This window comes from Giraffa tippelskirchi, chromosome 4 (genome assembly GCF_054371585.1).
Source record: "Giraffa tippelskirchi isolate mGirTip1 chromosome 4, T2T-mGirTip1v1.2.pri, whole genome shotgun sequence".
NCBI classification, from domain to species: domain Eukaryota; kingdom Metazoa; phylum Chordata; class Mammalia; order Artiodactyla; family Giraffidae; genus Giraffa; species Giraffa tippelskirchi.
The window spans coordinates 2,685,333-2,696,703 of record NC_137278.1 but is presented as its reverse complement, the minus strand read 5'-3'; the positions used below and the strand labels follow the sequence as shown (position 1 = coordinate 2,696,703).

General features: G+C 58.0%; 1 protein-coding gene across 2 annotated transcripts; it reads left to right on the top strand.

Annotated features, from left to right (window-relative positions):
- Positions 1 to 309: 309 nt before the first annotated feature.
- Positions 310 to 11,339, top strand: CACFD1 (calcium channel flower domain containing 1). 2 transcript variants are annotated; one of them, XM_081590551.1, is made up of 5 exons: positions 310 to 501; positions 3,639 to 3,711; positions 4,224 to 4,349; positions 8,954 to 9,061; positions 9,558 to 11,339. In XM_081590551.1, exons 1-5 carry the CDS (start codon positions 381 to 383, stop codon positions 9,646 to 9,648), a joined length of 519 nt encoding a protein of 172 aa, XP_081446677.1. In that variant the 5' UTR covers positions 310 to 380; the 3' UTR covers positions 9,649 to 11,339. The 2 variants fall into 2 exon arrangements, with proteins under 2 accessions (XP_081446677.1, XP_081446678.1); XM_081590552.1 differs by lacking the exon at positions 4,224 to 4,349.
- Positions 11,340 to 11,371: the final 32 nt, after the last annotated feature.

The window sequence follows — 11,371 nt, the reverse complement described above, 5'->3', positions numbered from 1 at the left end:
TCAGTCCAGGTCCCCGCTGGCCAGGCCCCCTATGCTAATGACACGAGGCCCCGCCTATATGCTAATTAACAGGCGCCCTTGGGCAACCCCCCCGTCGGCCCCGACAGCCCCGCCCTCTATGCTAATAAGCGCGAGGCCCCCCGGCGCTCTGTTTAGGTCCCCGGGCCACGCCCCCTATGCTAATGACACTACGCCCCGCCCATATGCTAATAAGCCAGGGCCTCCCGGGCGCCCTCCCTCCGCCCGGCCCCGCCGGCCCCGCCGGCCCCGCCCCCTATGCTAATAAGCGGCCGCCTCTCCCACAAGGCCGCGCGCCGGGACGACGCTGCCGGCTCCGCGGCCCTTTGTGCGCGCGGCGGGCAGCGCCGGACGGCGGCACCATGAGCGGAGCGGGCGGAGCGGCGGCGGCGCCCGCGAGCTCGGCGCAGACCGCGCAGGAGGAGGGCATGACGTGGTGGTACCGCTGGCTGTGTCGCCTGTCGGGGGTGTTAGGGGCAGTCTGTGAGTACCCGGCCCGGCCCCGCGCCCCCCACCCCGCGTGCCCCGGGGAAGGGACCCGCTCGGGATGCAGTCTGCGAGGCGCGCGGGAAGCGGGCGCTTCTCTGGTTGCCATGGTTACCGGCAGGCGGCCCGGGCTGCGGGCGCGTTCCGGGGGTGTTGGAGCGTGATCGGCCCGGAGAGCGGCGGGCCCGACGTGGCCTCACCGCCGCACCCCTCCGACGCGCCTGGCCGGAGAGCAGCCCCGCCTGCTGACTCTGCTGCGCGTGCGGACGGCGGCCGCCTTATCCTTTGGGCGAAGGTTGTTTACACGTGGGGCGGGTGGTGTCAGGGAGCAGGTGATCCCCGAGGAGGGGAGGGGGCCCCTCCTCTGGGTCCTCGCTGTCCACTTGGAGACCGTGCGCTTCCTCTGATGTCAGCTGTGCCTCCGGCTGTCAAGTCAGCCGCAGCAGCGCCTCGCATCCTCCCTCCTCCTGTTCCCGGGACACAGGCTCGTCCTGGACACACCCCCAACCTCAAGTTTTCCAGGAAGCCAGGCTCTTTTAGCACAACCACCCCCAAAAGAGCAGGTATAGGGAGGCGGATCTGCTACTCAGTGAAAGAAAGATCTCGTGGCAGGTCTTCTGAGGCAAGCATCAGTCTAGTTGAATGGTGCTGCTACCCACAACCTTGTGAATTACTGGACTGGGGCGGGCACAGCCCGAGGTCTTGGAAAGGGAGTGTCTGTTTGTCCAGGCATTCTCAGGATTTCAACAGTGACTGCCTGGCACAGAGGGCCGGGGCCAGGTGGACCCTGATCAGATATGCCAGAAGGGCACCTCTTTAGGGTCCCCTTCCCATCTCAGCCCTCCCAGGTGGGTGGTGGCCGGAAGGAAGCCCAGGAGTACAGGTTGGGGCTGTGCTGCTTGGCAGGGTGTGCCCCTGTCCAGAGGCCAGAGTGGGACAGGCCCTCCCCCAGCCACCAAAGGGCCTCTGAGTCCCTGTCACTGCTATTCAGAGGGAACATGCTTTTGACTTTGTAGGAGAGACTGGTCAGGTCTTAAATATGATCCTTCAGAGTTTGGGTAGCTGTTTCCCTGGCAGATCAAAGTGAGGCTGCTGTGGGACTGACATTGATGGTGTAGGGAGGGGAGGGCCTGACTGTCCTGTGGGCCATCACCCTCCTCTCTCTGTCTTGGGGTCCTCAGCCCTGCCGGTGGTGGTGGTTTAGTTGCTAAGTCTTGTCCAACTCTTGCGACCCTATGGACTGTGGACTGTAGCCCGCCAGGCTCCTCTGTCCATGGGATTCTCCAGGCAAGAATACTGGAGTGGGTTGCCATTTCCTTCTCCAGGGGATCTTTCCGACCCAGGAATCGAACCCGGGTATCCCGCATCGCAGGCCGATGCTTTACCAGCTGAGCCACGAGGCTGAGTCCCTTGTTAACTCTGGCATCCCATCCAGCTCTGTGCTTTTGAAGCGAGATACCTGGGCCGCTCCAGGAGTTCGCGGTGTTGGGGTGCTGACCAGTGACGATGAAAAGAGGCCTGCGGCTTCACCCTGAAATGTCCCTTTCACCTGAAGATTTGGGAACGTGATTGTCATGTGGATCCCCAACAGCATATAACACAGGGTAGATTGCAAAGCACAGAGGAGTTTTAGAGATGAGACCAGAGTTCAGATAGAGCTCGTGCTTCTGTCTGGTCGCTGTGCGGGAGCACCACCTTCTCAGGTAGGGGCCTCGGAGAGGCGTTGCTTTGGGGTCTTGATTGTCATCTGGAGGGGACAGGCTGGCCCTGGACACCTCCCTCACTTGGCACGAGCATCGGAGGCCCCTGAGGGGACCTCATCTTCCAGCCCTTGATGGCTGAAGGGCTCCTGGCTGGAGCCTCTTTACCTGGGTTGACACCTGGTCCTCCCCGAAGGTTGGCTGTTGGTAGACACGTGGGTGGAGGTGGAAGGCAGGACGTATTGGCCTCTGTCAGGCGAGACCAGGCACAGCGGACTGTCAGGCAGAAGCAGTGTCATGTCGTGGGCCCTCACATCTGTGGCCCTGGGGAGTCCTGCTGCCTGAGTCAGTGTGATGGTCCAGGACAGGTGCCACCTTTAGTAGGGCGGAGCGCATCTGTCGCTGCGGGAGACCTTGGCAGGGGGCACACAGGGCAGTCCCCTTCTCTTCCTGTGGTTTCATCTTCCATTGCTTGCTGTCTGCATAGGGTTACATGGGAACACATCAGGAGGGTTCCAGGCCTTCTCAGGGATCAGGTTCGGAGGGAGCTGCTGCAAATTTAATGAACTGGTTGCTCATTGCTGCCTCGGGGTGGGGGGGGCAGTTTCCTGCCCAGCAGCTGGCTTCCTGGCCCTGGCTGGCAGGCTCCCGGAGTTCTTGGTGAAGTGGGTTGGGGCCCTTGGGATGGAGGGAGATGAGGGCACAGACTCTGCCGTGGGAGGCCGTTGGGAGGGTGAGCAGGCTCCACGTTTGGAGCCCCAGGGAAACCACTTTGCGGGGTAGCAGAGGATGCCCCCTCCCCGCCGCAGGCCCTGGGTGTTTCTGGGTGGGTGGGCTGGGCTGCAGGAGAGAAAACAGGCCTGGAAAGGTGAAAAGACCATACCCACAGTCAGTGGGCTGGGTTGTGGTCAGAGCGGGAATTGTGACCCAGGCTGACCTGGTCCTGATTTCTGTTCCAAGAGGGGCAGCCCTGTCTGCACCCACACCCAGAGGGCCCCTCTTGCGGCCTGCGCTGTGCGTGGTGCCGCCTGCCCTGCCCGAGCCCTTGAGAGACGGTCTCTCTTTGCTACTGCGCACCTTGAGAGGTGGGTGTCGGAAGAGCTGGGGCTCAGAGGGCAGGCTCCCCCAGGCCCGGAACAGAGAGAGGGCGGGATGCCCTCACTGAGCCCTCACTGAGCCCTTGAGCAAGGCAGCTCCGGGATCCAGCTGCGCCCTGGCCGTGGGGTCTGGGCAAGCGCTTCACCTGCCTAAGGCTGTCCTCACCGGTCCGTGGAGCGTGTGCTGGCCTCACTTGGATCAGCTGTCCAAGGGCAGACTTGTGGGCGCTGTGAGGAGAGCCTGGGGCTGGGTCGGAAGGGCTTCTCGCGCCGTCTCGAGCCATCTCCCTGGGCGGCCTCCCCTGGCCGACTCCCACCCATCTGTCTCTCTTTCCAGCTTGTGCAATCTCGGGCCTCTTCAACTGCATCACCATCCACCCTCTGAACATTGCGGCTGGCGTGTGGATGATGTGAGTAAGCATGCACCAGTCCTGCCTGGGGGGTGGGGGTGTGTGCACAGCCTCACCTCCCAGGAGGGCTGGGGGTAGCCCACGGGGGTCGAGTTGGGAGGACTGGTCCGTGAGGGTTGCCGGTGGTGTGCGGGGACCTGGGGTGGTGTGAGTTCCTGCTCTGGGGTTCACGGGATTCTTGGGGCAAATGGGGGCCCTTTCCCTCCAGGCTGCGGGTGGATGGAAGGGCCTGGCCCGCTGGAAGGGCCCAGGGTCTGGTCACTGCGACTGTGACCTGGGCTCCTTCGTGGGAGCCCCCCGAGGGGGGCCGTGGCAGCCCCCAGCCTTGGCTCTGTCCTGGGCGCCCTGCTCCAGCCACCCTGTTCTGGCTTGTCTCGGAGCCTGATGGGGTGCGCAGCCGGGAGAGGGGGTTCCCCGAGGCAGGAGCGGGAGGGGTGGCAGCCCGGGGACGCTGGCGCGGGGACCCGTCGGCGTGGCCCCGTGTCAGCCTGCTCCTCTCCCCGGCCCTCCAGCATGAACGCCTCTGTCCTGCTGCTGTGTGAGGCGCCCTTTTGCTGCCAGTTCATGGAGTTTGCGAACGCCGTGGCGGCCAAGGCGGACCGGCTGCGCTCCTGGCAGAAGGCCCTCTTCTACTGCGGGTGAGGGGCTGCGGGCCAGCTCCCCCAGACCCTGCCTCTGCCCCACGTGGCAGTGTTGGCCGGGAGCGGGGAGGGGACGGCTGACCACTACGGTGTGCTCCCCGTGGAGGTTTAAACGGGCATGGCCTTTGTGCCGAGTCACACGGTGGACCTGCTGTACGACGTGATCCAGCGGTTCTGCGTCCAGGGCTCTGCCCTTGCCCGCAGCTCCAGCCGCACAGGCTTCAGACGTGAGGTCCGTACGCCTTGCAGCATTAAGGGTAATAGAGGAAAGGAGAATCGCCTGGGCTGCTGGCCCATCCGTTCAGAGTTGTTGGGCAGATTCTGCTAGATCCGTTTCTCCCTCTGTGCAGCCTTTCAGGAGAGTGGCCGACCTAGGTGTCCCGACATGGAAGGGGGAAGAACAGGAAATAGGGCCTCCAAATATGCTTTTCTTGGATTTTCCCACTTCTAGCGACAAGTTCAGCATCCGAGTCCTCGCGTCTGAACCCTGAGGTTGAACTAACTTCAGGATGTGTCTAATGCAGCTTCTAGAATAGTGCCTGGTATCTGGGAGGCTGTTAACAGCTCCTGGCAGCAGCAGGAGGAGTAGTTATCTGGATTATCCTTAGATGTCAATATGGAGGTTTTTATTCAAAGCTCTCTTCCCTTCCTGGAGGCAGTGGCTGTGATAGTCTGAGCACAAGATGTATGTTCGGTTCTAGAGCCGCTTCCCCCGTGTCTGGTCACAGAGGAATATGAAATACCACGCGTTGGCATGTCCTTTGCCTTGATCTTGATTTTTTAAATGTATTTTGAAATGCTAACAGTAATGTGTATTTCTTAAAAATAATGTGGAAAAGAGAAAGTTGTTACTCAAAGCCCCACTACTTGTTAACATTTTGATATGTGTTTTTTCAGTCTGTCTGCAGGCATTTTTAAAAACCCGTTTCTCACACAGTTTTAACCATTGCAAGTAAATTTGTGTCCTGCTTTTCCCCCCTTAACATCCTGGTAAAAACATTTTCAGTTTTACCACAAAGGCTTCATAAGATGACTTTTAATGATAGAAATATTTATTCCACTGGGTGTGTCGTGCTTTTCTTACTTTGTGAACTGAAGTACAGATCAGGCTGCGATGAACATCTTGGTGCTAAAAATTTCTGCTTCTGATGATTTCCTTAGGACCTGTTTCCAGGTGCGGAGTTACTAGGCCGAAGATGATGCTCATTTAAATGATTCCAACGTGTGGCTAAATTGTTTTCCAAAGAGGTTCCCTGGGTTTCTTCCTACTTGTCCCTGGCCCTGGGCCATGTGCCATTTTCACGTTTGTATCTGTTGGCTAAGAGGTGAAGTCTTTTTCTCTGTGCTTTTACTAGTTGCATTTTATTTTTTGGTGATTAGTGGTTTAGTTTCCTTTCTGCCCATTGACATCATAACGTCTCACTTAGTGAGCCGCAAGTGTTTTCTATGTTAAAGATTTCATTTCCAGCCTGTTGTTTGCCTTTGTTTTGACAGAAGATTTTTTTTCCCACGATCTCTTTTCTCCTTCACAGTTTCTATTATTATTTTATTACTGAGAAATTTTATAACTCCAGTAAAACCTCATGACCACCATCCTGCCAGAATGGAAATGCAGGTAGAATTCAGTTGGTCAAGCCCAGGAACGGGCTGCAGTCTTGTCTTCATTGTGTACAGGGTGTGTGTGTTAACCCAGATCGCTGCCCCTGGTCTGGACGCCCCAGCCAGGACTGGGCACTGACCCTGTGGGCGTGTAAGCCAGAGCGGCCGCCTTCCTCCAGGGGGTGCCAGCGGGACAGACAGAGCTGGGGCTGCCTCACCCGTGACACGCTCTGCGTGCGCCTCGCAACAGGGAAGCCCCGTGCAGTTTAACCTTTGGAATCTTCCTTGTGGAGAGATGGCTGATTTCACTGCGCCAGTAAGAGCCTTAGTTTATTTACTGCCTGTGCTGTTCCAGGCATCGTGTTAGGTAGTCAACACGCCTTGCCTGCTTCATTTCACAACCTCTGAGATTTGATCCCACCTCACCGTAGAGAGATTGAGCCTCAGTTGAATAACGTGCCCTGAGTCACAAAGCCAGCACGGGCCTGAACTGACACTGGAAGTTTCTCCTCTGCCTGTCTCAATGAACACTGAAAAGAAGAGAAGCGAAAAGCAAAGGAGAAAAGGAAAGATATTCCCATCTGAATGCAGAGTTCCAAAGAATAGCAAGGAGAGATAAGAAAGCCTTCCTCAGTGGTCAATGCAAAGAAATAGAGGAAAACAACAGAATGGGAAAGACTAGAGATCTCTTCAAGAAAATTAGAGATACCAAGGGAATATTTCATGCAAACATGGGCTTGAAAAAGGACAGAAATGCTATGGACCTAACAGAAGCAGAAGATATTAAGACGAGGTGGCAAGAATACACAGAAGAACTGTACAAAAAAGATCTTCACGACCCAGATAATGATGATGGTGTGATCACTCACCTAGAGCCAGACATCCTGGAGTGAGAAGTCAAGTGGGCCTTAGAAAGCATCACTACGAACAAAGCTAGTGGAGGTGATGGAATTCCAGTGGAGCTATTTCAAATCCTGAAAGATGATGCTGTGAAAGTGCTGTACTCAATATGCCAGCAAATTTGGAAAACTCAGCAGTGGCCACAGGACTGGAAAAGGTCAATTTTCATTCCAATCCCAAAGAAAGGCAATGCCAAAGAATGCTCGAACTACTGCACAATTGCACTCATCTCACACGCTAGTAAAGTAATGCTCAAAATTCTCCAAGCCAGGCTTCAGCAATACGTGAACCGTGAACTTCCAGATGTTCAAGCTGGTTTTAGAAAAGGCAGAGGAACCAGAGATCAAATTGCCAACATCCGCTGGATCATCGAAAAAGCAAGAGAGTTCCAGAAAAACATCTATTTCTGCTTTATTGACTATGCTAAAGCCTTTGACTGTGGATCACAATAAACTCTGGAAAATTCTGAAAGAGATGGGAATACCAGATCACCTGACCTGCCTCTTGAGAAACCTGTATGCAGGTCAGGAAGCAACAGTTAGAACTGGACATGGAACAACAGACTGGTTCCAAATAGGAAAAGGAGTACGTCAAGGCTGTATATTGTCACCCTGTTTATTTAACCTATATGCAGAGTACATCATGAGAAACGCTGGGCTGGAGGAAGCACAAGCTGGAATCAAGATTGCCGAGAGAAATATCAATAACCTCAGATATGCAGATGACACCACCCTTATGGCAGAAAGTGAAGAAGAACTAAAGAGCCTCTTGATGAACGTGAAAGAGGAGAGTGAAAAAGTTGGCTTAAAGCTCAACATTCAGAAAACTAAGATCATGGCATCTGGTCCCATCACTTCATGGGAAATACATGGGGAAACAGTGGAAACAGTGTCAGACTTTATTTTCTGGGCTCCAAAATCACTGCTGATGGTGATTGCAGCCATGAAATTAAAAGACGCTTACTCCTTGGAAGGAAAGTTATGACCAACCTAGATAGCATATTTAAAAGCAGAGACATTACTTTGCCAACAAAGGTCCATCTAGTCAAGGCTATGGTTTTTCCAGTGGTCATGAATGGATGTAAGTGTTGGACAGTGAAGAAAGCTGAGCGCCAAAGAATTGATGCTTTTGAAGTGTGGTGTTGGAGAAGACTCTTGAGAGTCCCTTGGACGGCAAGAAGATCCAACCAGTCCATCCTAAAGGAGATCAGTCCTGGTTGTTCATTGGAAGGACTGATGTTGAAGCTGAAACTCCAATACTTTGGCCACCTCATGGGAAGAGTTGACTCATTGGAAAAGACCCTAATGCTGGGAAGGATTCGGGGCAGGAGGAGAAGGGGACGACAGAGGATGAGATGGCTGGATGGCATCACTGACTCGATGGACATGGGTTTAGGTAAACTAAGGGAGTTGGTGATGGACAGGGAAGCCTGGCGTGCTGCGATTCACAGGGTCGCAAAGAGTCGGACACGACTGAGCGACTGAACTGAGCTGAACTGAACTGATGCACATTGAGGGCTTGGACCATCTCAGCTCTGTTTCAACCTTTTTGGATCATGGACCCTTTCAAAAATCTTTTTTTTTTAAATAATTTTATTTACTTTTTGGTTGTGCTAGGTCCTTGTGGCTTTGTCTAGGCTTCCTCCAGTTGCAGCAAGTGGGGGCTCCTCTTCGTTGTGGTGTGCAGGCTTCTCACTGGTGGCTTCTCTTGCTGCAGAGCACGGGCTCTATAGACCGGGAGCTCAGTAGTTGTGGCCCATGGGTTTCGTTGCTCGGTGGCATGGGGGATCTTCATGGATTTGGGATCAAACCCGTGTCTGCTACATTGGCAGGGGGGTTCTTTACCACTGAGCCACCAGGGAGGTCTCCCCAAAATCTGATGAAAGCTTTGGGTTCTCTCCCAAATGCACAGAATTTTGCAGACAGGCTCATGGGTGTTTGAGGACTCTATGAAGCCCGACTGTGAGCCTGTGTCCCAGCTAACGCTGGGGGAGCCTTCCTGTACCTGCTGTCCAGGAAGGGGCTGGGTGAGCCTGGGCAGCAGGAAGTGGTGCCGTGGCCATGGGTGGTGGGCATGCCGCTTGACCTCTGCTTCTCCCCTAGGATGGCGGTTGTCCCCATCGTCATCAGCCTGACCCTGACCACACTGCTGGGCAACGCCGTCGCCTTCGCCACCGGGGTGCTGTATGGGCTGTCGGCACTGGGCAAAAAGTGCGTCTGTTGGTCCCGGCCCGGCTGCCGTCGAGGGGGGTGGGGGTGGTCTCTCCCTCCTGGAGCCTCTCGGGGACACAGGTCTGGGAGCGGCCCTGTTTCCTGCTGTCTGAGCTCTAAGGGGTGGAGGCAGGAGAACTCACGGGACCCCTGGGGCGTAGGGATGGCAGGGACGCAGGGGCATGGCTCCTGGAGAGCCTCTGCCCATCGGGCCCACTCCCAACTTGGTGTTCAGATGCACCCCAGTCCTGCAGAGCCCAGCCCAAGGATCCCAGTCTTTCTCAACTCACGTCCCCGGCAGCCCAGGCCACTCTCAGAAGTGACAGGATGGGTCTTTGCCATCCTCAGTGACAGGGTCTTGTCTGGGGAAACCAGAGGGTGCGTCAGGCTCTAGGCAGGCCACCCCCGGGTCCCAGGCCAGGAACGGGGCAGAGGCCAGGTGGCTGCGTGTCTGGGGTCTGTCCCCCGTGTGGAGCTGACTGCCCTGTCTCCCCAGGGGCGACGCGATCTCCTATGCCAGGATACAGCAGCAGAGGCAGCAGGTGGACGAGGAGAAGCTCACGGACGCCCTGGAGGGGGAGCTGTGAGGGGGTCTGTGTGAGCTTGTGCTGAGGAGCGTGGACCCCGAGGGGCCTGTGGAGGAGCCTGTGTCCGGTTCTCTCAGTCCCGCTCACCTGTCCCCACGCCCGGAGTCCTCCTCTCTCTGCCCCCCTGTGCCCCCGCTCCACCCCACCCACGTTTGGCATCACCCTGAACCAAGTGCCAAGGGGCAGGGTGAGGGCTCAGAGGGCCTCACCAGCAGCAGCAGGGCGAGCAGAGTGAGCCTTGGGGTGACCAGCTGCAGGGCTCCGCACAGACACCCACCCCTGGCCCTGCTGTTCCCAGCTGGCCTGGCTTGGCCGGCCACAGGCCTCGGGTGGGTTTTGAGACTTCAGTGGCTGGCAGGACCACCCATTGCGACCGGCCGAAGGCCTGGGAGGAGCTGCTCCTGGGGACGTGGGTCCCATCTCCAGGTGGGAGCACGTCCACTCGGGCCTCCTGGCCCCCCAGGTAGGAGCACACTCGGTGAGCTGAGCTGCCTGGGCCGCTTCCGTCCGGCCGCCCCCAGCCTCCACCACTGCCCAGGCCCCGCCAGTCTCCTCCGTGGGCGTCCCCAGATACCCCTCCAGTGCCCCTGCTGGCAGCCTGGCAGCGTGCTCCGGCCCCTGGTCCCCGGCACTGTGGACGAGCGCAGAAGCAGCCCTCTCCCCTGGGCCTGGCCGGCTCGGGCAGGCTGTGCACGGCTCTGGGGCTCTGCCCCTGCCCCTCCCAGGAGCCTGGGGGCTGCTCCCACCTTCTGGAGCCGGCCCCAGGCCCGCACCCGGTCTTTGTGTCCAGATGGACCTTCATCTCTGGGGTTTGCCAGGGTTGGCAGCTGGGAGGCAGGCCCTGTCCCAGGGATAGCAGCGTGCCCCCTGAAGCCCTCCAGGGAGCCTAGCCAGGCTGAGCTCCGGGGCGGCAGGGCCTACCCCGCGGCTGGCCCAGTGGAACACGTGCCTTCAGGGGTCCTCTGGGACCACCTTCCTTAGGCCAGCGCTGGGGCCAGAGGGCTGTGGGCTATGGGCCTCCCTCCCCAGGCCGGCAGGGTGTGTGTGCGCGCGCGCGCGTGTGTGTGTGTGTGTGTCTCCTGCGTGTGCTGTGGGTCAGACTGTCTACCTCCCTGGAGGAGCAAGGGCCCCGCCCGCCCCTCCTGCTCATCCTTCCCCAGGAAGTGGGGCTCTGGGGTCACTCCTGCCTCTGCTGGGTCTCCCTGCTGATGGGGGCTCTCTCTGCTGACCGGGGGTCTCCCTGCTGATGGGGGGGTCTCCCTGCTTACAGGGGCTGTCCCTGCTGACGAGGGGTCTCCTTGCTGACAGGGGGGTCTCCCTGCTGATGGGAGGGTCTCCCTGCTGATGGAGGGTCTCCCTGCTGACGAGGTCCTCCCTGCTGATGGGGGGGTCTCCCTGCTTGTGGAGGCTCTCCCTGCTGACCAAGGTCCTCCTTGCTGACCGGGGTCTCCCTGCTGCAGGAAGAGCTGGCTGTGTGTGGAGCCGGGTTGTGCCTCTGGCCTGTGAGGAAGCTGGGCGGGTGTTGGGCAGGCCCTCCAGCCCCCGAGTCACAGGCCAGCGTGGGCAGGTCACCCGCCGAGGTGGCCAGGGCTCGCCCACCCTGGGGGTCCGGGCTCTCTCCTCCCGTGGTCCTTGTTGACTCTCCGTGTCCGGCTTGTGTCTTAAGCAATAAAGCCTGGTGGTGGTCTGTATGCTTGCTCCCGCGCTCTGCTCGTTACCTTTT

Coding starts and splice junctions, on each gene's coding strand:
- CACFD1 (XM_081590551.1), top strand. CDS start 381: ATGAGCGGAGCGGGCGGAGCGGCGGCGGCGCCCGCGAGCTCGGCGCAG. Junction 502..3,638: donor GGGGGTGTTAGGGGCAGTCT/GTGAGTACCCGG, acceptor CTCTCTTTCCAG/CTTGTGCAATCTCGGGCCTC. Junction 9,062..9,557: donor CTGTCGGCACTGGGCAAAAA/GTGCGTCTGTTG, acceptor CTGTCTCCCCAG/GGGCGACGCGATCTCCTATG.